This window comes from Agelaius phoeniceus, chromosome 11 (assembly GCF_051311805.1).
Source record: "Agelaius phoeniceus isolate bAgePho1 chromosome 11, bAgePho1.hap1, whole genome shotgun sequence".
NCBI classification, from domain to species: Eukaryota; Metazoa; Chordata; class Aves; order Passeriformes; family Icteridae; genus Agelaius; species Agelaius phoeniceus.
The window spans coordinates 5,589,688-5,616,582 of NC_135275.1; the positions used below are offsets into that span (position 1 = coordinate 5,589,688).

The following is a 26,895-nucleotide window of genomic DNA, read 5'->3' on the forward strand; positions in this document are numbered from 1 at the left end:
AGGAATCATGAGCCACAAGCTGCAGTACAGGCCTGGATTCTGGAGATGCTGTCCCACATGCCATCCTTCCCATTTAGAATTGCAACAGAAAAACCCCAGGTTTTTCTGACAGGGTCTGACAGATCTGACAGGGAAGGAGTTAAATGTAGCACCATAAAGAAGCTGTAAATAGGCCAGACACTTTTCACATGAAATAATTTTGGAAGTTGCTCTTAAGATACAAAAAAATCAGAGCACTGCTCAATTCCTTTAGCTAGTCTTAAACATATGCATATGTATACACATGGAAACTGTGACTAACTGAAAGGTTTTGGTGTATTTCACTCCAAAAAAATTGTCATGAATTACAGAAAAGACAGAAACTCAGTCTGATTTGGGTTTTAAGACATGATTTTCCCAGTCTGATTCAAGTGCTGATCTGCATTACTAATCACCATTTGCTAATGTTAAAGTACTTTGGAAATGTGATGTTTTCATTGCTTATCTGTCTTTTTTTTTTTTTTCTGTAGGAAATGAGGCAGGACAACAATTCCACTAGCCAGGTACAAGAGGCTGCAGAATGCACACAAACTCCACCAGGGGACTGATTCCAGGTTAAAATACATCTTCAACAACAAACTATTTTTAACTGAGATCTGTTCTTCATTCATGTGGCCCCATAAGTAAACACAGAGGCTCAAGTGAGCAGCAGCAGGTGCTTAGTTCAGCACTGCTGGAGGAAGAAAAGGTATAAATAGAGAAATGGGTAAAAAAATGCCCTTGGATACACCCTCACCTTCACTAACTTTAGCATTTGAAAATGCTTTCACACTAAGCTCTGGGAGAAAAGCTGCTCATTATTTTGTGCTTTCTGAACAAGTACTTCAATGCTAAAGCAAAATTCTGAATATTGATGCAGAACTGCACCCAGAAATCACTCATGGAAGAAATGAAAATCCATCAACCCCCAGAGTAACACAGATCTCCCCCCTGAGTAAGACTGCCTCTGTCCAAGGCAGAAGGAAGAGCTCCTGTGTCCCAAGGGGAGCTCATTAGACACTGCAAGGCAAGAGGAAAAAGCAGCAAACAGATGCTAATCAAGCTCCAGCCCTCATTAGGCCCACCCCCTCGTTTCTGCAAGGAGCACACACAGGCTGATGCTCCCCAATTAAATTCCTCAATTAGATGGATCCTGCTCTGGATCCATCCCTTCAGGAGCCATGGCTGCCCCAACAGCCTGGGCCCTCTGCTCTGCCCACCAGGCATTTGCTCCTCCTCCATTCTATGGTTCACATCAGCTACAAAAGCAGCCCCACCACCATCCAACAGCAGCTCAGGCTGCAGCAGAGGGGACCTAACGTGAACCCACAGGTCAAGGTTAACCCTTGCCAACAAAATGAACATCAGATCCAGGGTTATCCATGTCCACAGGAGCACAAAACCACCAGCAGCAGGCATGGATCTCAACCTTCCTGTGGCACAGCCCTGCAGTCCCTGCTAGATAAAAATGCTTGGTTTTGTGGATTTGCCACTTCAGCTCTGCCCAGGACCACAGCTGAGGAGGAAGCAGTGCCCACAGAATGAAGAAGGACACCAGTGTGTCAGAGAGATGTCTGGGATCTCCAGAAAGCATCTCATGAATATTCAACAGGAGAAGAAACGACTGCTACAGTGAGCCAGCAGTGGCCCAGAAATGCACCTGGAGAGGCTCCCTCAGCCTCAGGAGAGCAGAGGCAGAGCCCTCTCCTTGTGCTGGACCAGACTGAGGGCACCCAGCCTGGAGCAGGGTTACCATGGGTGACAAGCCAGGAAATAATCAGGGAGCCTCCACAACATCACTGAATACTGAACACTATAATTTGTATGCAAGTCCCATAAAATGAGCCCATATCTGCTTTACCAACTTGGGTGTTATATTAAAAAATTTTATTATCTAATCCAAATGAGATGTGCTCTTCCACTGAGGAAATCATTGGAATTTGAAAGCTTAAAATGATAAACTGTCTGCAAAAATGTGGCAATAAACACAAGCTTCAGAATTTAACTTCCATTATGTGTCTCTACCTGATAATTATACTAAAAGAAAACTAAAATAAAACTGTGCAAAACCAGTTATTGATCTGTAATAAAATTCACTTTAATACCAATTAATTCACCTTACTGTATATTAAATAAGGAATTGTTATTACTTCTCCAGGATTTAATATGCAAAGCATAATTGCATGCAACAAAGTGTTCTTCTGAGAGCCAGACATGAACAGGCTGCTGTACAATCCCACACCAGGCTGCAGTAACACTGGAGTCAGGGAATTCTGAGGGAATAGCACTACTGAGAGAGCAGATGTCACCTAGGCTTTAAGTTCCACATCAGTTCCAGCCCTATTTGTTTTTCAAGCCATATCTCACACACACAAAAAGAGAATATTAAAAAAAAAAACCTTAACTTGAAATTTAGCTCAGTTCAGAAGCTGTACTCAGCTATTAAAGCACAATATTCAGACTCTGGAGCAAACAGAAATGTGTAACATCTATGGATAGAAATAATAGACCTGTTGGTATTTCCATCATTATTCAGAACACTGAGCCCTGAGGAATATTTGCAGCTCGTTTCAAAGGAAAGGTCAATCTTCCAAGTTAGACATCATTTTGTTATTAAAAACTAACAAATCAAACCTAGAAGAGCAAAAAAATCAGTACACACAGGAATACAGATATGGGGAGACTGGACAGAAAATGAAATATTATTAGAGGCAAGGAGTGGAAGTAATGAAACCTTTACACAATCTTTTTCAGCTGTAGAATGAAACACTCAGCCACAACACTGAAAGCCTTTTTATTACCTAAAAGAAATTGTTATATCAAACAAGGGACTGAGCAATGCTGGATGAATGTGAAAAAAAGTGTGTATAAATTGTCAGTGCTCAAACTAAACTTGAACTGTTATATGAGAGACAGAAGCACTGGGTTTGTCAGTCATTTACAAACACACTCACAGCACAAGCAGAATCCAAATGCCAAGGCTTTCTTGGATACTTAAATCCTAATTGCAGGAGTATCTCCCTGCCTACCAAGATTCCCAGTGAAGAGGAAATAAAAAATGCTTTATGGTGCACATCTAAGCAATGGCAAGTTGAAGATCATAAAATACTTCTCTAGCAGATGTTTTCCTACTCGAGGTCTTTCAGGTCTAAAATGAAGAGTAAAACTTTTTCAAATCAAGAGAGAGAAAAATAAAGGCTTGGGTTGCTGCCATCAGTATTTACCTTCCCTGAACACCCTGACACTGATTACCATTTTCTACTTCTAACATGAGGGAGGCTCTTCCTGTGTGTCTAATGGAACTAACCCAATGCCAAAAAAAACCCATAAACCACACAAAAAAACCCAAACCCACTCTACCTTCAGAAAGAGTTCTAAAACCATCAAAAATGTGCCCTCTGCATTCTGCTACCAATGCAGGGTACCTTACAGCTTGCCAAAGCTCATTTCTAGCACTACCATTATACATTTTCATCATTCCACTAGATTCATATTTTTACAGTCTGCTACATTCACATTTGTGGCACTACAAATATGTATCTTTGCTGTTCTGCTGTGGTGGACTTGCTTTCATGCCTTTAGCAACTCATTTGGCTTGAACTAACCAACCACCAGAATATCAAAAGCAGACTTAAAGGAGTTACAACAAAAAAAAAAAAAAAATCTCCTCCTTGCCATTTTCTCACTGCATTTATTATTTCCTTTAGATTTGCCATCACTGCAAATTCTTCTGGGAAAGACAAGATTAATTTTAATGTAAAAACCAAGAAAAATTGCTTGCAGTTCTCAAGCAAAAGCAAAGAATACCTGCAGAGGCACACAAATGCACCCATAAATATGCACAGATCTATCACCTATTACACACACACAGATGGGTTATACAGATACACTGTTCTAACATGTAAATAGGACTTCAGGCTGCAGCAGCCAAAGAGACACCAAAAGAAGCAAACAAGTACAGGCAGGGTTTTTGCCAGCTGGAAGCTTTCATGTTCCTCACTCACCTCTTCCAAATCCTCGCTGACCCACAGGGGGATGGGGGTGCCCCAGTAGCGGTTCCGGGAGATGGCCCAGTCGCGAGCGTCCTTCAGCCAGTTCCCAAAGCGCTTCTCCCGCACAAAATCTGGAACCCTGGGCCAAAAAACCAACAGCATTCATGTACCACTAGGTGCCACTTCAAAGAAAGCTGGTAAGGATTGGTTTTATCCACCAAGAAGTTCATTTCAGCATTGATTGACTTGGAGCACGTTCATGTTACAGCTCTGGCTGCTGCAAGGCCTGTGGAGGTGCTGCCAAGAAACACAACACTGCCTTCTTCTGATCTCAGGTGAGCTGCAGAAGTGACAAACACCAGGTTCATTTTACCATAAGGGAACTCAGGAAAACATGTGCAACATAAAACAGATTCATTAGGGATGAAAAAACAGCCAAAGTCCTCAGGACAGTCCAACACTGGAGGTTATGGCCAAGGGTGATCACAACACTGCTGCTTAAATTACATATAGAAAAAGATTTTGAGGTTGAATGAAATTCCCATGATTAAAAAGCCTGGAGCAATAGCATCAAAAGGCACCTTGGATTATGTGTGGGCATCCAGGTACATGCACATTAATCAGGTTGATAGATCATACAAGAAATCCTTTCCAAGCTATTTATCATCTCACTTTGAATTACCCAATTAAGAAACAAAATACGCCCCCCAACCACAGAACCCTATCAACGCTTGCTAAAACCTCATTTTTGAGCACTAATGGGCACTGAGGGATGGTAAAGACAAATTTTCATTGTATGCAAGGGTCTTGGAGCTCAAAGGTTAAGGCCAGAACCCAATGCCCTGCGAGGTTCCTGGTTGTGCTAAGTGGCCTGGTGCTTTGATTAGAACCATTTGAACAATTTTCTCCCACAGTGTAAATAAACAATTAACTAGTTACCCGATGATTATATGCAGATGAAGGAAAGCAATGGATTTCACAGTCAAATATGCTCCCCTCATGCCTAAAGGTGCAATTCAAAAGACCAAATTCAAATAAAACTCACAGAAAGAGCAACCTCAAGACAGTGTCAGACACACAGAAGCTGTGAATGAGCAGCTCACAACAATAAAGCAGCTCTGGAACTGAGCTTTTAGCAACCCATGGCAGGTTTTGCTGGGTTTGTTTTTCCAGTCTAACTAGAAAGGCCCTTCCCAAAGTCTGAGCTGGATTAGGAGAGCCACAGTTTCCAAAGGGGGAGCAGCCAAGCTACAAAGCACACAGGGTCTCTTCCACCTTCTCTTTCTGAAGCTCTTGGTCCTCTTGGTCAAGTATTTATTTTTAAAGAAGATTTTTAGTCACAGATCAGTCCCAAGAGTAACAAAGATGAAAGGCTCCTTTAGAGGACAAATTAAAAGAATGGATTCATATGACACATTGAGGTAGGATTTGGCCCAGTAGCAGGAGATTTATGAAATAAATGCGAACAAAAAAGTAAAAACCAAACTACTGATGAAAATAAAAGCCACTGGCTTTTAAAAGTTTTATCCATCATGAAGCCATGTGGAGATCTAAAGGCTTCTTGATGCCAGTGTTGTCTCAAGTGGATAAAAAGTACCCTTAAAAGCCTCACTAAATATCAGTCTGAGGTTCCACAGCTTCCCTGCTATTTCTGGAGTTACTTTCAGCTGCAGAGTTGTCTCCTGTAACACTTCTTGAACAAAAATCTAATGTAAAAAAATTTTAAACAAACTCAGTGACTCATGTTTCACATGACATGTGCAGCCCTGCTTTGAAATGTAGAATGTATACAGGCTTTCCCAATTTGGTTCAGCGTGGGACTCATTACTATTAACTCTCTGTGCTGACCTTAGGAGACCCTCTCTCCAAACACCAGTGGAAACTGTACAAAGTTCATTAGCATTTGCCCAACGTTCCACTAATGTGGAAAACTTCTCTTTACATCACTCCTAAACTAGTTTCCATTTTTCAGAAGTTGTTAGACACTGATTAGCTGAAATTATTAGTCCCATTTAACATAGCTAGAGGCTGAGACAATCCCCCAATGACATTAAAATGCTAAGAGTTTCAACTCTGCCTCCTCAAAACATGCCTGAAAAATTAATTTTATCCCCAAAGTGGACATTAACCACAAAAAATGAATGTGGTGTGATCTCTCTCTCTGAGCTATGAAAGCATATAATTTACCTCTTCTGGTAAAATTGTCTGACCCTGCTGCCAGTTTGCAGTGGAACATGAAACACAAACCACTTCATCTCCTACCAACCACATTTGCAACAATGATCTCTGGCTCTTCAGAGGTACAAGGCAGGATAACAGTGGCACAGCCATCAAATCAAACAAAAAGAGCCTGTGTCTAACCCATTCTGAGCCCATCCCTCAAAGGAAGTGTTACTGAAAGCAGCTGGGTTTTGCCTCTGCAGAGATGCTGCCCATGGGTGCTGCCAAGGGCAGGCACAGTCTCCAGCTGGGATCAGGCTGGAAAAGGGCTCTGCAGCAGGAACAGTCATGCCAGGCACAGCCCTGCCAGTCTGGAGCCCATTTCTTTTACTGATTCTCACTAGATTTAGCTCCAGATAGCTCAGATTAACACATACCTACATATCACAGGGAAAAAAATAAAATCAGAGGCACCTTCTACTTAAATATTTGATGAGGCTGGGAAAAAAAAAAGAGTATTCTCAATGATGTTGTTATCAACACCTGATCTTGATTTAAACCAATTCCAGGTTAGTGTTCTTATGGAGTTTTTCAGTTTCTTTTCATCCTACACTTAGATATTTTCTTGGTATATTTCTCCTGTTACATTTTCATAAAGACACCATCCTGCCACAGGCATGTATTAGTTGAGGGAGCATTTTTTACTCTTCCATCTACACAAAGCAGCTGCAGGATAAATGAGAAGCCCTCTCCCTTATGGCCATGCACACGTTTTTCATGTTTAACCCCACATCCATCACAACCCCCCTTCAGGCTGACAGCACAAAGGTTCCTGCTGGTGCCCCCTGAGTTTGCAGCTGGCTGTGCCCAGCTGTGCCTGTTCAGACCCTGCACTGGCACTGGACACCTTCACACCTCACAGGGGATCAAACCCCAGCACCCAACAGCTCCATGAGGCTGCAAGTGAACAATCAGAGCAGCCCCATCTCTCCCAAAGCCATGGTGCTGCAGCTCCTCAAACTGAGCTCTGAGAAATGGGATTTTTTATTTCCCAACTGGCCTACAATTTGTTTGACCTTCAAATTTCTCTGCAAAATGACACAGATAGGATTTCATACTTCTTTCTCTGACATTTAGCAAGGTTAAGGAGACTGCTGCCTCAGCAGGTCAGGGAGCTCTTGATTCATGGGTGTGGAACAGTGTGGGACAATTGCAATTTCTCCTCTTGGCACCCAGGACTGGGTACTAAATAAACTCCAGCATGCAGACACTGCAGCAGTTGGAAAGTTCAGGGAACTGAACTCCACAGCACAAAGGAATAAATATTGTTCTGCCAAATCATAAATTAATAAGATTCTGAATCAAAGTACATCAGTTCCAACCTGTTTGAATGCTTATGTCTATCTTACTTTCCCAACATCAAAACTCTATCATATAAGTTAGAGATAATGAAAATTATTCATTTGCTGCAAATTTCCGTGTCCATTTTTGACTGTTTGTTCCTATTTTTGAAGCAGATGTGGGGTTTTGCTTAATTCATGCATTGCTAAGTCCCCTGCACACTCAACTCCCACATCCTTTCTTGGTAGCTACTCATTTTCTTCGTGTCTAAAATAAAAATTCCATTTAACAAGCCAAAAAACCCATGAAGAGCAAAGCAAAACCCAGCCTTTTAACAACGTTTATGAACTTATTACAACAGGAACCATCTTCTTTGCCTTCTCAGTCCATGCAGCACTCAGCACCCAAGTCACACAAGCAATGTGGGCATGGGTTTGAAAACAGCAAACATGGACCACCTTCAATCCCAGAGCAGAAGTGAGTCTGCTGACAGTGAGCTAGCACAGGCTGAGCCAGTGGGTTCTCAGCACCAATAAATACTCAAGGAACAGCATCAATTAAATAAAGACATTTGCTTTCTGACTCTTGTCTCCAGAGGAAAAATGTACAGGATGCAAATAAAAAAATCTTTTAAATTATCTCATAATCCAGAAGGAAACTTATTAAAAGGATGAAGACATCTGCTCCTTTTCTCTAGATATATTTTGAAGCATATTTCTTGTGCTCATAACACAACTGCAAGTACTGAACTGAGCTCTTTATTCCATCTGAGAGCTCAGGTGAGCTCTGAGCTGCCTCACCATGCCCCAGTCATGGGATGTAGGAACTGCCTCAAAGCAGCACCATCCCTCCTTGCTGTAAACACAAACAAACACAAAACAGCACTGCCAAAATAAAGCACTGCCCCTGCACAAGCCTCGTGTTTTATCATCAGTTCAACATGAAAAGCTGTTTCAGACATTACATAAAGATAGGCTAATCCTTTCTCACTCTTCATTGTCATGATATTCTCTGCAAAACCAACACACCTTTATGTATTGGCTAAGATTTGCTTGATAATTGCTAATTAAAGGAGTTAAGACTGTAAAGTTGATAAACAAAATACTACCTTAAGCAGTGGGAATTAGGGGACCTAATACCAGATTAAGAACTCTAATACAGCTTTGCTTCTGAGAGGATGGTCCCAGATCTGTCCTTCCTTTGGCAAGCTGGTAACTTTTTAAGTGCCACCTGAAATCAGGAATCAGTTTTAAGTCTGGAAAAGAGAAAGTTACTCTTGCAGAAGATAGCTGAGTTGTATCAGCAACCCTAAAGGTGATGAAGCAGTTATTCTATGTCATCTAACTAAATATGTACAGATTTATTTAAATTCCTAGCATACCAACTGAGGGGTTTATTTTAGGTGTAGAATTTGGCTTTCTTTTTAAACATTAACCAACCCTTAGAAGACAAAGGCTTAAATTCCATTATGTTAATTTACTCTAATAACAAGCCTCCTTCAACATGCCCTCAAATTGATTTTTAATGGTTTTTAATTCAAAGAGATAAAATAGGCAACTATTCATGGCCTTTTGACACTTTAATTAGCACCAATCTATATCATGGACCTAATTAAACATGGGGGGAGGGGGGAGGGAGGAAAGGTCAGTGTGTGCCAGGCAGAATTTCCACTGCAGCAGCTCTGCTCCTCAGCCTGGGAGAGCTGCAATGGTGCAACCCCACAAACCCCGCACCGCTGCCTTTGCTGCTTCTGGTGCAGCTCACAGGGGCAAGCTGAGCTGTGCTTTCAATCATTTTCATCTCCCCATGTTTCTCTTGGCTCTTTCCTCCTGGTTCCCATGGCAACCCCCACGTTTGGTGTGACTGCAATGCTGCTGCAGCCCCGTCAGCGGCACCGCTCGGGCCGCGCCGTGACCTCCAAGGCTGGCACACGCCCCAGGGACGCCCAGCTGCACCTCCCTGCCCCAGCCAGGCACCTGCTCACCGTGCCCAGCTCCTTATCTCATCAACAACCCTGCAGCCACAAGCCAGGGAGCTTCCCTGGGAATATTCTACATTTGCTGCCACAAAGGATTTTGGAGGGCAGCAGCACTCAGGATCCATCTCAATGCACATATATCAATACATTTCCATTCCTGTGACAGGGGCAGGCATTCAACACACTGCTCGTGTCCCAGATTTATCAGCTGCTCAAGAAAACCGTGCTGGAGTTGCTGAGTGAACTGGAATTTGGGGGGTTTATTTCATCAGGTTTTCCTTGAAGGAAAAATCAAGCTTTAGGTGAGCCTTCAGTGGGGCTGGAGAGGTACCTCTGCATTCATGGCATCAGCAGCAACATCTGCACAAGAGGCTCAGAGAGCAAACAGCAAAATTAAGGCACAGCAGAACAGTGGCCATCAAAATCCAGTGAACAAGCCTCCAAGTTCACTTCTAATCCTCAGCCATGTCTGATAACAGACAGTAATAAAACCTTCACTAAATTAGACAAACACAAGGCTAACCCTGCAGCAATTTTTTCCACCTCCTGCTGTAGGCTATGGCAGTAATTTGGATTTTTCCTCAGGAAATGTTGCCATCTAGTGACTCCACGTTGCTGTACACATCACAACTGCTACATGAGGGAGGATCTCATTTGTAGTCACGATTCCCCAGTAAGAAAAGTGTGACTGATGACTCAAAAAGAAGAGTTACAACTGCATGGTGATACTAAAGAAAACAAAAAAAAAAAAAAAAAAAAAAGAAAAAGAAAAAAAATCTACATCCAGCATATATTTAAAACTGTTCAGATGGAATGTATTAATATTAACAAACTAAGAAAGAAAATGTCCTGAGACTTTCTATAAAACAAAAAAAAAAAGCAGCAAGCAGCAAAAGAAGGAAAAAGGACTCACTGATTTTCTTCCATTGCTCTACAATGTTATGATTTAAAATTCTGTTGCCCTGTTACAGACTCAGAATCCTCATGTGAACAAAACTGACAAGTTCAGTAAAATAAACGTTTGCTTTCTATTGTGGCTGGGCTCCACAGCCCATCCCCTGCACAGCCTCTGACACAAGCAGGCATCATTGCTGATCACATCTCACCTTTCCACAGGTGGGAGACAGTTTTATGGTCAAAGATTAAAATGACCAGGGTGAAAGCTTCTGCAAAGCTTGATGGACACATAAGAAGATACCTGGGCTCACTCAGGAGCTGCAGGGATCGAGTGCAAAACTCTCATTTTAATTTCACTCACAGAAATGTGCTGTGGGTGGCATTTCCAGCTAGAACTAACAGCTTAAGTGATGGAAGTCAGGAAAACAATACCTTCAACCATACATCAAGCTCTTTATTACAGCACCTGAGTTCTTCAGTGGTGAGAAGATGCCAGAACAAAAGGTTTGGCTTCTTTGAAGTCCCTGACTGTCTCCCATCACTGCTTTCCTTCCACTGATGCTCATTTTTCTCCTCCTGCAAGTGCTGCACATCTTATGCAAACAATGTCAGAACTGCACAATGTCTTTAACATTAGAAACTTGGCAACAGCTACAGGTCAATGTTTCAGGAGTTACTGAAGGAGAACTTGAAGTGAGGGAGGTTTAAAAGAAAGAAAAAAGAGTTCAAAGCTAACATTTAAACAGAGTCTTTTCTATCAGTCTGCAAGAATGGAAATAAAACATCCACTGCCAGAAGGATGAGCTACTACAGTTTGGAATTCTCATTAGAAGTTGTACAGATTTATTCTTTTCAGTAACTTATAAATTTTCAACTTACACCAACTTTGAACACTGATGACAGGAATTAGTCCTACATTGTAATTATAATCTAACATGGCCTGGTTTAGTCCGTGGGTACATTAAAAAATGCTCTTTCAACAAACCATTTGAGAAAATGATGGTGACAACAATTAAGGCTGAAATCCAGACAGCACCTTGGTGCTGCATCCAACTCTCCTTATCAAGAGAATAGAAAGCCAAGATCTGACAAAGTCTGCATTTTACAGCAGCCAAATCTGCCCCTCTTCATCTCAAATACAGCAGCAGTGGGCGCCTGGATGCCAAACAGAAGAGAATCTGTTTAATTTCAATTTTCTTTAAATAAGATCTCAGTTATACAGTAAAGAACATTCAGTAAGGGAACTTCAATTACAGCACAGCCCCCTAAATACTGTTCCAATTGTGCATTTTCATCAGTATCCAACACAAGTTAATTCCCAGTCTGACTGAAATAAGGATGCAACAGAGCAGAGAGGGTTTCTTGGCTTCTGGCTTTACAAAAATGCTGGCACATTACTCATGCAACCATTATTGGAAGTGATAGTTAAATTCATTTTGAAAAATGAAAATAGAGTTACTGGTTTTAATAAATTTTGAATGACTGTGGCCTTCTAAGTTGGGTAATTCACTAAAAAACTAATTAGAAATGCAATCAGGTTGCAAAGTTTGTCCAAGTATGTTTAATCTATTTCATCAGAAAGGATATCTATCAAGAGGGCAGCTATTCTTAAGGGACAATATACCTATCAGTCATTTGTAGGAATAAAAAAAGCAATGCAGTCAAACCCATTTTGTAAAGGTTAATATAGTCTGAAAAGCATTTATCCCAAATTTTCTCATTTTCAGGACATGCTGAAGCCCCAGAGAGTCCAAAAATAAATTTTTAAAAAGCTACATATTATTCCTGTGACACTTTCAGAGATCAAGTCTCTTCAAAAAGCAGAAAAAGTAGGTTTTGGGAAGGAAGGAGTTCCCAAAATTTAAATAAATGAATACTGCAGAAGGCCAGCAGTCTCAATGCCAACTTCAGAAGCTACAAGCCCAAACAAAACTGGCATCAATGGAGAACAGATGAAGAAAACCTCAAAAACGCTCCTTTATTCTTTACAAAAGCTGGATTTTAAAAGCCAACTTCCAGATTACCCAGTATTCAAATTACTATGAAATCACATACTGGAAATACATATTATTTCTTAATGATTCTATGATCAAACATCTCTACTTGTAGCTACATTCCCAACAAAAAACTTCCTAAAATCCTTAAGACCACATTGTTTTAAGAGGAGTCCTGAGGAACCAGTTTTATGTTCAATTATGGAATTGTGTTCAGACTCAGGAATTGCCTAAAGGACAAATGGTTCCTGCAATTCCAAGCATTTTGGAAATGGCCAAATGATGGCATTGCCTGCTCTTCTCAGCCAACCTCTGCAGGAGCAGCTCCAACATTTGCTTCCACTGGTATCCCCCTATCAGCACTTCCAAAAGCACCACTGAAACCCCAAATATGTGCATGAGGCAGGGCTCCAACTGAGCAGTAATTCTCACTAATTAACGTCTCCTGGATGAATGGAGGTCACTTAGCAGCTCCTTCCTGAAGCTCTACTTCTGGAAAAGCAAAACCCATCCATTCAAGCACTTCTTAACAGGATCATTACATTTTTTCTTCTGTTCATGTGGAAATTAAGTATGCAGGTCTACTGTCATCCCAACAGTGAAAGCATCTTGAGGAAGCTAATTAAAGCTAAGAACAAACACTTTCACCCCCTCTCCAGCTTATTTTTGCCCCAAAGGAGGATCACAGTATGTTCTGCTGTGGAAAACAGAAAACAGCACTCACTAATCTCTAAACTCTCCTGACACAGGCAGACTGGGCTTGTGCTGCAGCATTTTTGGGCAGCTCCATTCTGGATCACTGACTTTTCCCTCAGATCTCAGGATTTACACTGCCTGCACCACGTCAGCACTTATGCAAAAGCTGCTCATGGAGAATTTAATTGCCAGCCACTGTCCATGAAAAGAAGGCAGCACAAGCTGTAATTGCTCACTGAAGGTTGAGTCACCTTCTTTCCAAGAGGCAAATGAGGTGGGAGAGGGGTGGAATCCCAGCTCTCCCTGCAGCCCTCAGAAGGAAAGACTGAATGAGGTTGTAATCTCCAAGTTTTCCTCACTCACTGGGAGGTCTCAGCCTCCCAAGCACAAGTGATGGATGACAGGAAGGAAATAGAAATGCAGCTTATGAAAGTGCAGAAGATAAGGTCCTTTTGTTACTGACACACCACAAACCCAGGACTGACTCCCTAAAAGGCCACCAGCACCAAGAGTCCCTTTTTACTGTAATTAATAATGCATTTGTTATATGAAGCTCATCTGCTGTTTTCTACACAAATCTCACACAAGTATTTTTCACACTCCCTATACACATGTCGAGATTTCATTTTTGCCATTAATAGAATTTTTCCTTTAAACCTGTGTTTACCTACAACAATTAAGGCAGCTGGGTTGAGCTTTTTCTGGCTGTTTGGGGGGTGTGGATTTTTTCTTCAAATGCACCTATGATGAAGTAATCAACCTTATCTGTAACTAGATGAAAAAAACCCACAACTTGTCTAAAATTGGTTTAATTTGGAACAATATATACACAGCCCTAAGCTGCCTCTATTACTGTCTCAGGTGGAGCCTTTTGGGAAGCACACCTCTGCTTCTGCAGGACGATTCTCCTCTGCAGTTTCTCTCATGTTGAATTATTTAGGTTTGCATACCAGGATTGGAGGGCACTTTTAACAACCCTGTAGTGTATTTCCCTATAAATTACTAGGAAATATTTAACCTTGATAGAACTGAGCTAAAATACTGTTTAGACCTGGTCCCAGCAGCACTGGCTGAAAAGGAGTGGAAATATGAAGCAGAGTGAGCATAGGAACAGGGAACAGTTTTGGAGAGCTCCAGCCCACACCCCCTACACCCCAAGCCCAGGGAGAGCAATAAATGAGATTTCTGCAGGACACATTACCAGTAGCACTGGGCATTATTCTCCAGCAGCTTCTCCACCATGTGCTCCACCCTGACAAACCAGCTGGGCACAGCTTTGTAGATCAGCGGGGTATCTGACCTGTGCAGGGAAGGGAATAAAACAAACAAACACATCTTTGAATGCTACATTAGTTATAAAGTGCTCTTTAATATTTATTTTTGTACATGACAGTCTCCTTTTCACAGACTGAGTTCACTGCTGCTGAAATATTATCACAGTTAAAGGTTGGGGTTTGTTTGGTTTGTTAAATTACATAAACTGTTACACTTATGTGAGCTACTATTTTGAAATCCAGTCCTGAAAAAATATTTTACAGCCTTCAAACCCAGTAATTCAGGGAATTTGTATAGCAAGAGCAATCATGAGAATGTTCAAACGATACTTGAATTTGAAATTTGTGCTCCTACATAGTACAACATGATGAACTTCAGTAACTATTAAAATGAGTCATGTTTCAGTCTTCCACATGAGCTCATTCTGCATCACTTTTTATGTGTACATGAGCCTGAAAAGCCAGGAACATTATGCTGTGCTTTTACTACTTGCATTTAAAATAATAATCACAAATCATAAAGAAGTAACAGCACCTAGGGTTAACCAGAAGAAAGTTCTATTCCAGGAGGAGAGGGAAAGCAAGAAATCCAGATAAGCATATAAAAGAAGTTTTAAATATATCTTAACATATTCCTTACTTCAATAAGCAATAAAAGAAAATTCTTATGGGAGGAGAGCAGTTTCACAACTTGGGATTGCTTAGAAATGGAAACACAATTGGCCAGAGCACAGATTGAGCAATTCCCTAAATTACTTGGGAAAATCAGTATCTCCAAGCATCTGACTAGAGTGTCCCAGCCCAGTCTCTGATTTATCAGTTCCACAGTAACTGTTCAGGCAGCACATCCTCCTGGAGGATCCTGGGACCCAACAGTGGGCACAGGTCACTAGCAGGAGCTCAGACATTTCTAACCCTTCACATCCATCCCATCATTCCATTTTGAGGAGGGACAAGAACCCTGGGGCATAGGATCTGTGGGTACAGAGGGGCAAACAACACTGGGACAAGAAGCTCATTCGCCTTTAGCATCAATCCAACCCACAAAATGCTTCTGAAAAATATTACTTTTGTTTAAGTCACTTTGGTTCAGAACTTGGCAATACACAAAAATTCACCTGAGAAACTCCTGTTATCTCCCATGTGCAGTGAGCACATGAACTGCTGCCCAGACCCAGACAAAGACTCCCAAGATCCCCAGTTCTGACCAATGTCCTCCATTTTCAACAGTTCCAATAAAGACAAATTCTAACTGAAAACTATCTACTGTGTCCTTACCAAGCTGTTGTGGTTTTCATGGGTTTTTTTTAAAGTTTAGTTGACAGAAAGTTACTAAACAGAGAAGGATCCTGATTTCATGATATGTAAAAAAAGAAGGCAAATTTCTCAACATCCCAAGGATTCAACAACTGCTTGGTTTCAGGGAAAAGCAGGAGTACATTAAGAAGAGTCTGACTGCAAAGTTTTCTTCCATTAATCAATATAACTTATAACTATGTTCAAAGTTAAGAACTACTCTTCTACTTTTAGCATATTCCAATTATGGTTTGATTTGTGATGGCAGTGAAATGAGCTTTTCAAGTAAAATCCATTGTTCGGTTCTTCCCACCGGATAATTTGCTGCTAGGTGCTGCCTGCAACTTATCATCCATCAACAAAAATGTCAACAGAGTGGCAGCATTAAGGATCTTCCACAGAATCAGCACTTCTGCATCCCTGCTTTTATCTCAGAAGGCCATGACTGGATATTGGAGTTGCTGCACAAGAAAAACACAAGCCTTGCCTGATTTTGGGCCTGCCATTTTTCAAAAACTGTCCCAAATCATCAAGGACGTAACACTTGAAGAGCAATTTCCCTTCTTCCTCCAGGCAGCTGCTAGAAACAAACCAATCCTGCTGCTCAAGAGCAAGCAAAGGTTATTTTTCCTATAAATTAAAGATAAATGTACCCTGCTAGAACACTTCACCTGGCAGAGTCAGAGCCAGACAGAGAGATGAGCTTTTATCACAGCTATTTCAGTACAGGTGCTGTATACATCAGATAAGACTTAAAATCTTCAGATAATTAAATTAGATATTTTAATTTAAGTCTGTCTTTGCTCATAATAAGAATTTAATACTCTACTAAAAGGTTACTGAAGATTCTTTTTCTTTTAATTGGATATTGTTTGGTGATTTTTTTACAACAGCAACTGTGGAAATTTCAAACCAGGGAGGACACTAATAAAAACAAGCTTCATTTCTAGATGAAATCTGTCTAGCCTGTATTCCTCAGAACCAAAACTTGTTTGTTCACTGATATTGAAGGCCCATGAAGAATTCCACATGGAGACTTCCCCCAGAGACATCCACCTAGGGAGATGTCTCCACATTTTAAACATCTGGGCTTCTTTCAAAGAAATAAGTCCTCTTACAAGGTTCAAAAGAGCTATATTTTAGCCATTTTATTCAAAACATACAAAGCTTGAACACAAACATCTAAAGACCTTCTGTGATATGCTTATTTGGATACAATTCAAAGTATCAAAAAAATCCTTTCCCATCACTCAGCTGCTTAAAAATTAACTTTTTTTACAAGAGGTGGTTAGTTAGGAGTTTTACACTGAGAAATGAGCAAGACAAACTACAAAACCACACATTTAAAATCATAAATAGAAACTAAATTTCAGCACTACACCTAAATTCATCAGCTTTATGGCAAAAACAGAAAATTTCTTGATGACTAAACCAAAACTGGAGCTCTCCTGAATTAATAATCTCGGTCTGTGTTACTTTTAGTTTTGTCAGGAAAATTAAGTAAAGGAGGGAGGAGGCAGCTGAAGAATCTCTGGGTCAGAAGCTGAGCTGGAGGCAGGGGCAGGTGTGAGCTTACCTCCAGCAGAAGGGGTAGCTGTGCTGGAAGGTGGTGCTGTGGATCAGCCGGCCCTTCTCCTTCAGCCACTTGATGATGTGCTTATCTGCATCCTGAAAACACACATTGGCCTTGGAATGCACATGTCTCTAAGCTACAACAGCATTTGTCTCAGAGACTCAAATTAATTTACAAAAAAATCTATGCATAACCCAGTATTTACACACACACACACACACACACAAAATTGCTATCACGTTTATCACATTTCCTGCAGGGGCACTGTAAAACACTAAATTTGCAAAGTTATTTGCTCTCCAAACCCTGTTTATCTACAGTGTCTTCAATGTGTCTCTGCTATATGGATAAATTAGAATTTGTATATTAAAGCATCAGTCCTTTTATACCCTTAACTCTCTTTCCATATACACAGAACTGTGTGTATAATTCAAATTTTCTGAAGCACCAATACAAGCCAGAAACCACATTATTTAATATCCTAATGACTGAGTCCTCTAATTTTGTGACAGGAAATCACATAGTGCTTTTTACCTAGTATTTAAATTTCCTGGTACCACATTCCTCTAAAGTGACTGAATTTCAGAATTTGAAGCACATTTCACAGTACCTCCCTAACTAACTGGGATTTCATGCTAAGCTGGAAGTGAAAGCTGTATATTGATAATTTAAGACAATCTAGTGAACATACAAGTGTCAGTACAACATTAAGGAAAAAAAAAAATATACAAATATCCATGAGTGAAAAATTCAGTATCATAAGAAAATTTTCCAAGAGCCTTAAATTCAGATTTTTACCAGCAAGAAGCTAAACATGGAGACTCCAGTGTCCTCTTATTTGCCTTAATGCATAAAGCAGGAGGGAAAGATAGCTGATTGAATCCTCAACTTAATTGGAAAAGACTGTAAAATCCTTTATTGCATTTGTTTACAGGAACTTGCTTTGCCATGTAACTGGAGCAGCAGGGCTAAAAGCAATTTGTTTTCTCGGGACATGGAATTTAAGAGGCACTCCCTGCTAGGGATTTGTATCTGCAGCAATGTGGAGTTCCTGGAGGTTCCTTTTCCAGGGATTCTCCTGCACCTGCTGGCAAGAAAATTCCCACTGCAGCACAGGCCACAAGTGGGGAAATGACTGAATTTCTCTTTTCTAGGGGGTCACGTTACATTAACTGGCTGGGAGAAACTTAATGATGGCACCTGGAAATTCAGAGTCATCCAGAGGTGAGGGAGGCCCTGCACATGTGCCTGGAGACTCTGGACATGACATTTCTGTCAGGAAAAAGCTCAGAGTGAGTGAGAGTCTCTCTGGAGCAGCTCCAAACAGGACACTCCTCTGCCCTCTCACCACAACATTACTTGCATTTCAACTTTTTTCTCAGCTGCTTAATAAACAAATTAAACAAATGTTAAAACAAATTTTAATTTATCCAGATACCACTCACACACTGAAAACAAGCCCACACAGGGAAAGAAAAGAAAGTTTCTACTATATATAAAATGTATCTTGAATAAAGTATTTCAGGCCCACTGACCTTCACATACTGCCCAGCAAAGTCAGTCACTTCTGCTGTGAAGCAGCCTGATGCATCAACAGGACACACAGGCACAGAGTCCTTCTGAATGATATTAAAATCCATGCAGACTCTGTAATCATCCTGCAAAAGAGACAAGCAGCAAGCTGTAAGAATACAAAATACTGGCTAAGATACCCATCCCTCGAAACAGAAATGACGTATTGAACAGAAAACGTGATGACTGGACAAGAATAGCAAAATACTCAGGCTTCACTAATCCCAAATACTTCTGAGAAAGTCCTTTTTTACAGGATTGTAGTTTTAGTCATGCAGAAAATTAAGATTTCTTCAGACTGTCCCCTAGTACAGGGGATATGTGGATGTGTTTCTCTGCACATCAGTGCATATACACACACGTGTATTTTATGTGTCTGAGCACACACACACCCATGGAGTGAACAGCTTCAGGCAACCACTGCATGGCAAAGGAATCCAACCACTCCATCCTGAGCCTGGCTCTGCCCAGCTCTCCAGCCAACAGGGCTTGTTTCACAAAGCAGGTTGTTTTAATCAACCCAATTCTGGCATTTCACATAAGCAATCCCATTTTCTGAATGTCTTAACAATCCAAAGTCTTTAAACCTGTATTTCTCAATCATTTTTGGCCCATAGGCAATGCTACTGACCAAGAACCACACATGGACAACATCATAGTTTTTTTTCCTGGCCAGTCTCCATTTAAATTTTTAATTTCCTGTAGCAGTAAGGGAAAAAAAAATTTAAAAAAAGAGTTGCTTCACACTTTCCTGAACATGACTGAACAATAATGGCATCGGAGAAAAGATGAGAAGAAAATCAGTAGGGGGATAGAAAAGTTGAGATTTTACCTTCCAGGCTGAAGGGACAGTAAATCTGTCCCTTACCCAGTCACAGCAATGGCTGACAGGATACACTGCAGCTGTTTCACAGGAGCTGCAGCTGAAGCACCCTCTGAGGCTGCCCAAGGACAGGGTGTAAATGCACATTTCACAGGGCAGTGCTCCACTGCTCCCTGAGCTCTCCTCCCTGGCCCTGACCAACCCAGCTGAGCCAGGACAGGGCTCCCATGTCCTTTGTGGCCTCATCCAGCCCCTCCAGCTCCCCCCACCATCCCTGATGCTCCCACTCCCCCAAGCCAGACCTGCTGTGTTTTACAAGGATGAAATCCATCCACAGATGGGGAAGTTGGCTGCTTCATGGACCAAAGCCTTACACACAGAAATAACAAATCAACAAATCCCTGCAGCCCCAGCGCTCGCAGCAGAGCACAGCCCTGCTGTCCTAGGGTGATGTTGTGATGCTGTATCCCCATTCCTGTGTGCTGTTCATGCTGGATATCATGTTCTGTGCCTTCAAGACTGGCTCTGAGGAGTGCAAGTTTTGTTTGGGTTTCTTATCAGGCACTCCCCCATGGCTGGTGGGACACACAGACAGGACAGTACATGGTGCTGCTTTTGCTTTTCGCTTTGCTCTTGCTTCTGCTTGCTCTTGCTTCTCCAAACACTCCAAATTTCTTCCTAGACTGCTTCTCCTTTCCTTTTTTGGACACACTCAAACCTGCTCTGGACTGGGACCTGGGAACACCAAGAATTTGCACCTTGTGGCTGCAGCAGCTGCCCCAGCACAGGAGGGACTGATAACAGAGCGAGAGTTTCTGAATTTGTCATCTTTGTCAGAGCGGTGTCATTTGGTATTGTTCATTTTGTGTGCTGGGGGGTGCTGTGCCTGCTAAATAAACAGGTTCTTTCCACTTCTCTCTGAGGAATCCTTCCCAAGCTCGTTGGGTTTGCTTTCTGGAGGGGCCCCCTTTGGAGATTCTCTCCCCAAATTTGCCCTAAACCAGGACACCTGTCCAGCAGCTGCAGAAAGCATCCCATAATTATTGCCCCTGCCCTTATGACCCAGAAGAGCCTCTCCAACAGTGAGAACAGCTCCTGTCACACAACACTATTGCTCACATAAAAGCCAAGATCAACATCAGGTTTTTCCAGTGTAAGAGTTACAGTGGTCACTCCTGTACCTCAAAATCCCTCAAAAGATTACACACAGAAGTTGTAATATACAAAATTAATGAGTACAGCCTATTTGTGAGAAATCAAAAGCTTTTTTATGTGAAATTTTAACAAAAGAACAGAAACACAAAGTCAAACATTCACCTTCAGCACCTCTTAGCAAAAACAAACATCACTTTTGCCAAAAGTGTCAGGTACTGAAAAAAAACTATGAAAGTTGTGTGTCACAGCCTGAGCAGGCACTAGCAGTATTGCAAATTAAAAATTTGTATGCAAATTCAAGGGTTACTAAAGCTTTTAAGTTGACTGCAGGTACATCTACACATGATGAAATGCCTGAGCAGCTGAATTTTGGTGTCATGTTAATCTGGAGGTACAATGAGTTTACAGCATTTTTAATATAGGTTTGTCTTGTTCTGTGAGCTTTAATTTTGATGTCTTTTGAACTGAAATAATAGAGTGCTCTGATATGGTGTGGCAGCTTGCATTTGGCAAAGGCATCACACAAGACAATGAAACTACATCTGGAACTAAATGGAAGTGAATTTTTACTTTCCATTTTTTGGAGAAGGATCCATTGCTGAGCTATCAGCAATACAGAACACGTATCAGTAAGTAGGATTATAAATAACTAAGTAAATAAAACCCTGACTTTCCAACTTTATTTATCACATGGACTCATTTATATTGATGGGAAAGATCAGAGACAAATCTCAAGGCTTGCTGTGAAGGACTGTGCTTTATTTCTTCACCTCTGATGATCCTGGTGCAGTTATTCCTTTTCTATTCACCTCCACCTCAACAGGAAGGTGCAGAGGAGCCAATTAAGCAGGAACACAACCCTGTCTGCTACCATGAACCATCTCCCTTCCTTCAGCTAAGCCTGTCTAAAGCCCAACAAGCAATACCAGCAGGATTCTACACAGAACCTGCTTTGTAATAATGAAATCCTGAGCTTCCACCAGCACTTCTGGGAGCTTTTCTGAACAGAAATAATCCAGGGGCTTCAAAACTGAATTACATGCACCCCAAAAAGAAGGCAGCAGCTCTAAGTGCAACACACACTGTGCACTTTCCTTGTGAAGGCAGCACAGCCTTGACTCAGGCCCCTGCACCAAAAGTTATCAAACCTCTCCTTAGCTGATGACTGCAAGGTTCTCTTTGTGATGTCTGTGCACTTCTTCCTCACACTGTGTTTTATATATTTTCTTCTTTGTGAAGCATTTAACTGTTACTCTCAGGTTTTTCCCTAAAAAAAATGTTTTACAAGTAATTGCTGATTTCCCAGGGGAGAGAGAGAGAGAAGTATTTTTTCCTCTGTGTTTACAAAACTCAGTGGGCTTATTAAAAAAAAATCAAATAAAAGAGGGCAGATAATCCTTGCTCTAAGAGGCCAGTCAAGCTTTCCAACAAGCTGTTTCCAATAAATTTAACTGGACTGTGCAAATACACAATCCACTCTTAGGGATTGTGTGATTCTTTCCTGCCCAGGGAAAGCTTCTTCCAGAGCCCCTTCCCTCCAACTCCCACAGCAAGAGCTCCTGACTCTAAATCAACTCCCACCCCTCTGGAACATCCAGGATTCAGCTCCAGGGAGAGTCTGAGGAGCAGAAGTGGGACAGGATTTACCCTCTGGAGGACACTTGACCAGCCACCACCATTTTCTTCATTAACTGCTAACACAACCCACTCTAATTTTCTTTATTCAGAGCTATATTAAGCTGGAACATCTTTTCATATCAACCATCATCCTGACAAGGGAAACACCACCACAATGGATGTTCCCTTCAGCAAAATGCAGGGGAAAAAGGATGGAAGAGGATGGGCTATTTCACATGAATACAAAGAGGCCTGTTGCTAATGCCAAGTTTCTCTGGAAATTATGACAGAGCTCATGGTCCAGGGATTGCTAATTGCTAGGCACTGCAAGTTTTTTGAGGGCATCTTTGGATAATGGCTGAAGACAGGACACTCTACAAAAAGGACAATGAGCCTGAACCAGTGCATTTAATTCAAGTGTCTAAAAACTGAAATGATTAAATCCATGACAAATTATTCCTCTTAGCTTTAAAAAAAAAAAAACAGACTGAGAGACAATAAAGACAGAAAAAAAAAGAATGGAGTGCAACAAAATCCTTTCACACCAAAGGATAAAGTCTCAGGACAAAAGCAGTGAAAGCATTTTCTCATTCTCTAAAAGCCCAGTGAGTAATGAAATTGAAACACTGAGCAGAATTGCTGTTCCCAACCAAAATCATCACTTAGCAAAGCCAGTTTTCACTAGCAGTGCCACAGATCAGCCCTTCCCAAAGCTCCAGCTTCAGCCTCTGGGAAAAGCTGAGCTCAGTGACACCCAAAAGATCCAGTGGGGAGCTCAGCTCACACAACACAAACTCCAGAGGGGGACACCAAAACCTCCAGCCTAGCATAGGCACTAATGGAAGAGCTCATGAGAATACAAAGCTACATTATATTCTTACACTTTTAAGCAGCAAATAGGAATATTTTTGAGCATCAATCACCCTGAGAGAGTCCCCAGGAGCTGGAAAGCCAAGCAATGTGTGCTGGCCAAAATTCACCTTACAGATACACTACAGTGTAGTTGATACTTACAGCACCAAAATAGGGAGCCTGATGGACAACCCCTGTGCCTTCCTCCTCCTTCACATAACCATCCACCACCACAGTAAAAGCACCATTTTCTTTGCACTGTAACACAAAAATATCATTTTATATATATATGTATTTATATAGATATTTATATTTTAGAGATATTTATTTACACACATACAGCAAAACAGAGCTGTTCAGAACCTGGCAGAGCCACAAGCCACACAAAAGAGAAAAGAACTGCATCAAAAATCAGTGACATGGTAAAATGTGACATCCCTGACATGACTTAATGACTTCCCATAGCCCAGACACCTGTGGACTCCATTTAAAGAGTGTCAAGTGTGATTAAATCTCACACCTCTCCAGAAGGCCTCCAAGCCAATTTCTCCTCAAGCCACAGATCTTCACACAGTTCTGTGCTTAACAGACTGCAAATCAATACACTCCTGAACGTGGGGACACAGCCAAGAAAGGTACAAAAGCTTCCCTGCATTTTTTTATGTCCCCTATACTTCTGGATTAAATAAAAAGTTGGATTTTAAAGTCACACATTTGCCTTATTTCCTCCAGAGAATAAGAACATGGGAAATACCAACTAAAAACAGAGAGAAGAGAAAATCCAGAAAAAATTTGCTAAGAAAAGATATGACAATTTTCAGTGTGTTCAGTATACAGATAATGAAAAATAAAGGGTTATTTACTATTCCTTAAAACAAAAATAGTAAAAAAAAAAATTACTGCAGTCACAGCTGAACCAAATATGTTACAAAATATTAAGTTTGGCTTGTTCTGAAGGGAGCTATTTTGAGATAAGATCTCCATTGTAAATAAAAAATTGTAGATGCCCCCATCTGCTCCTTTCAAGTACAGCAGGACTCACAAAATGTATCCATTCCAACCCTCAGATGCACAGTCCAATATTCCAGATTCAGCTGTGTTTGACTTTCCTTTAGAAATATCAGCGATTGCTCCCTGCTGAGGTTTTCCCACCTGTGCTGACTCCTGCACATCTTTAGGAACAGGAAGTGTCTCAAATGGCCAAATCCCTCACAGGAGGTCCCAGCTGTCTGGCCAGCAGTGCTGCACCTCTCCTCTTTGAAAAATCTCATCAGTTTTTAATCAGATTTTTTTTAAAAAATTAGAAAAATTCTCTAGGCACTCTCCTGTTGCTACATATTCTTTTATCATGTATGATGCCAGAGCTAATGCAGCTGAAAAGCTGCATCCAGATAAATCTGATACATCAGTAGGGTTTTAGCAAAGGATTTTAACTCTTCAGTGGGAAACATGACATGACTGTGATTGTTATCCAAGTCATTCCCTTGTGAAGAAAAGCTGGACTTAGGAGGTAGACAACAATCACCAGATGAGGAAATGAGAGAATATTGGTTAATATGCACTTGTTGATATGTATTGAAGTGTCTCTGCAATCTGAAATCAAACTTCTATTTATCAACCACTGTTTACTCTGAGTATATTTAAAACTTAAAGGAAAAAATTAGAGAAAAAGTCAACTCTGTTTTTCAAACTTTCACTATTTAATACAATCCGGAGTTTGTTATTAGAACCCAAGATCTTTTTATAATATAAACAAGGAATACTCAGAATGAGTTTTATTTTTGTCTTTATATTCTGTATCAAACACCAAACTGGTTCATCTTACCTGAATAAAATATTCAAAGAGTGGTTTGTATTTCTTGCCTTTAAGAACAATACCAGGAAACCTGGGGAGAAAGATTTACAAGAATATAAATGAACAACTTGAAAACTGGTTTTTTTTTTCCTATTTGCTTCTTCACCTCCCTCACAGAATTTGATTTCAGAAGACAAAAATAATTTCTTTAAGTTTACTTCCCACCTGTGTGGTAACTTGGAGAAAAACCAATGTCTTTTATGCATCTCTGCTACCAGTCAACAACTTGTACCTGATGGGCTTCAATCAAACCATCAATATCAATTAATAAAGGAATTAAGCATTAATGACAAGCTCCTTATGGTAAAGCCAGGCAAGAATCTTGTGGATAAAACACAAGAATCATAACAAAGGCCTAAAGCTCAGCACGTCCAAGAGCACTAAATAATGACCCAAACCACCTGAAGTTTTACATACAGAAGACAGTGACACAGGTATTGCAGGCTGTGAAGCTCAGATATCTCATTCTTATTCCAAACTGGGCATCCAGCCTCTCCCCAGGCATCCCAGGGGATGATCCCACCCACACAGGGCTGCCTGGGGAGCAGCTGAACCACACAAGGCACAGAGGAAGGGATGGAGCCTCTGACAGCAGCTGACAAAGGCAGGGCTCAGGTTGGGATTTGCAGCTCACAACTCCCCTGAAAGTGCTTAAATTGTCCAACTTCAGGGGGAAAATCCAGTTAAAACATAACTTAATCTAACGGATGGGCTGGCTCTCTGACTGTGTCCCAGCTGTGGTCTCTCCCTGCTCTGGCCTTGATCTACAACTTCCAAACAATGGTCAAACCATAAACACTGGACTCCTGCCAAGTGGGGGACTTGCCCAAGCTGTTTTTCCCTGCACAGGAAGGACCTGCAGCAGCATTTACAGCCAAGTTCAAGAAAACAAGCCCACACAGGAAAGGAAAGTAGTCTAGCTTACAAAAATGTTCATGTATCTTTTCTAATTGGTTTCCATGCTTTGTCTTCTTCCTTGCTATAGATACAGTCAAAAATCATCAATTGTTATTTCTTCTATTAATTTCTTCTATTAACTCAGCTTTGCTTGCAGGCCAGCTGTCAAGCCCCTCCATACTCAGCTCAGCACACACAATATCCTCTAGGAATAGGGCAGATTTCTATTTTAAGCCTCAGCTTTGCAGATGGTTTATATGTTTCTATATTACAAACAGCCTTAGGAATGTTTGAGGTGCTTAATCAGGATCAGATGAGAGAGAAGCATCCCAGTGCTCAGCCACACAGATGTGGGAATGCTCAGACACAGAATGTGAAGCACCAGAATTGGCTTAAAAAAAGAAAAAAAAAAAGTAGTTATATTCTTTTTTAACACAAGTCAGAGAAAGGTAAAGGTTGTGGATCACATTCCTGATTTTCATTTTGGGATCTGAAATGCTTTGTTTGTCACAGTCCTGAACTTCAGGTTGAAAATTTATACAATGGTGCCTTCTTGTGACCTAAGTTATAGCAGTAAGATTTGTTTAAAATCACTTCAGCAATCCTTCACTCTCAGGAGATCAGAAATCTCTGCTTTGGATTCTTTAGAATCCAAAAAGAGACAAGCAGGAAAAACAGTGTGAAGAAATTAAATGCTTACTATGCCAAAGGACTGGAATCTAACACAGGGGAGGGAAATGCTCAAAAACCACATCCTACCCCTGCTAAATAAAACAGGGTATTTTGGTATTACCCAATGCCAAAAGTGGGGTCATACACCCAGACACACTCATGAGGTTCAGGGGACTTCAGCCACTGACCATTCCCTGACCTCAGCCTGATCCTGCTGTAGATTTTGTTCCATC

The 26,895-nt window shown here is 41.1% G+C and overlaps 1 protein-coding gene across 3 annotated transcripts in view; it reads right to left on the reverse strand.

Moving 5' to 3' along the window:
* Positions 1-26,895, reverse strand: part of IARS1 (isoleucyl-tRNA synthetase 1) — a 94,676-nt gene that overhangs the window by 44,439 nt on the left and 23,342 nt on the right. For all 3 annotated transcript variants that reach the window (XM_077184435.1, XM_077184434.1, XM_054640236.2), the window contains exons 10-15: positions 25,064-25,124; positions 23,401-23,496; positions 18,755-18,877; positions 17,223-17,314; positions 14,278-14,376; positions 4,023-4,149 (exon numbers count right to left, since the gene is read on the reverse strand). In XM_077184435.1, the coding sequence (XP_077040550.1) occupies positions 4,023-4,149; positions 14,278-14,376; positions 17,223-17,314; positions 18,755-18,877; positions 23,401-23,496; positions 25,064-25,124 (598 nt within the window). The remainder of the gene's footprint in view (positions 1-4,022; positions 4,150-14,277; positions 14,377-17,222; positions 17,315-18,754; positions 18,878-23,400; positions 23,497-25,063; positions 25,125-26,895) is intronic.